Consider the following 1,105-nt stretch of genomic DNA (forward strand, 5'->3'; position numbering starts at 1 on the left):
TGTAACAGCAGCTCCACAGGGGGGGCCCAATCAAATTTTTTGTCAGGGGGCCCAAGATTCCAGGCGGCGCCCCTGAGTGGGGGTATTGGTCATAATTTATTTTTTTTTCTTTTTCTTCAACTCAGCAAAAATCACCTGAGAAAGTGTTCCAGTTGGGAGTACAGGAACCTGATGAGAGAGCGCCGAGCTATAATTTCAGCATGGCAGTCATTCAGGGCTAGTCCTCTGTCGCTCATGTATTCACCATTGATGCACTTTGTCCCTGTGGATACACAGACAACCTGTGCCTCCTTTACATCTGAACCTGGGTGGGGAAAATCCAAATCTCAGATAACAACGTACATAAGTTCTCCACATTTACTTTTTACATTTTCTTTATTCTTGACAGAGTGCCTAGTAAAGGACAGAGTACTTTAATAAGGAACACAAATTTAATCAAAAATCCTCCAAAATGGGTTAGCTGTATAACTCTGTGAAAAAAAAAGAAAATTAGAAAATACCTGCTGTCATGACAACACCTGCCAAGACTTTCCTTCGAGCATGTGGAGATGTGAAGTTATCAGTTAGTTCACTGAACTTTTCGACAACCAAACGAGAGACGGCGTCAGCCAGGACCTAAAGCAAGCAAAACAATAAGACACAAAGCTTCCAGAAACAGTCTGAAAGAAAGGCTCCTGCTAAGCACCTGCATCTCATTATAAGTAATGTCCATTTTGAAATAGCAATAGACAACACACTAAAAAGAGGTAAAAAGCTATGAAAGTTCTTCTGCACTTTTTTTTTGCTGGTGTAAATGACAGGCAGAGAGCAAAGAACCCCTCAGGTTCTCCACTCGAAGCGCTCTGAGAGCTGCTGCACTCGCTGACGATCTGAGGCAGCTTGATGAAGAACAGAGTTTGAATAGCACTCAGCCATGGTGCTGATACTAATTAAGATAACAACTCTGTTATCAGTGTGCAGGGATTACAGGTATGGATCAGTTTATGTGTAAATAGACTCTCAAAGAATTGAACTTGTCTCTCCTGAAGTCACCTTTAATCATATTTTGTCAAACTGGTCACAACAAAAACCTTTTTAGAATAAAACTGTAACATAACCACTATGT

General features: G+C 41.1%; 1 protein-coding gene across 2 annotated transcripts in view; it reads right to left on the minus strand.

Annotated features, from left to right (window-relative positions):
* Positions 1 to 1,081, minus strand: part of LOC106961488 (double-stranded RNA-specific editase 1-like) — an 11,117-nt gene extending 10,036 nt beyond the window's left edge. For both annotated transcript variants that reach the window (XM_015055252.1, XM_015055251.1), the window contains exons 1-2: positions 501 to 1,081; positions 136 to 304 (exon numbers count right to left, since the gene is read on the minus strand). In XM_015055252.1, coding sequence (XP_014910738.1) covers positions 136 to 304; positions 501 to 510 — 179 coding nt within the window. In that variant the 5' untranslated portion in view covers positions 511 to 1,081. The remainder of the gene's footprint in view (positions 1 to 135; positions 305 to 500) is intronic.
* Positions 1,082 to 1,105: the final 24 nt, after the last annotated feature.

Source organism: Poecilia latipinna, unplaced genomic scaffold (assembly GCF_001443285.1).
Source record: "Poecilia latipinna isolate Pla-1442-1.1 unplaced genomic scaffold, P_latipinna-1.0 Scaffold1306, whole genome shotgun sequence".
Classification (NCBI taxonomy): domain Eukaryota; kingdom Metazoa; phylum Chordata; class Actinopteri; order Cyprinodontiformes; family Poeciliidae; genus Poecilia; species Poecilia latipinna.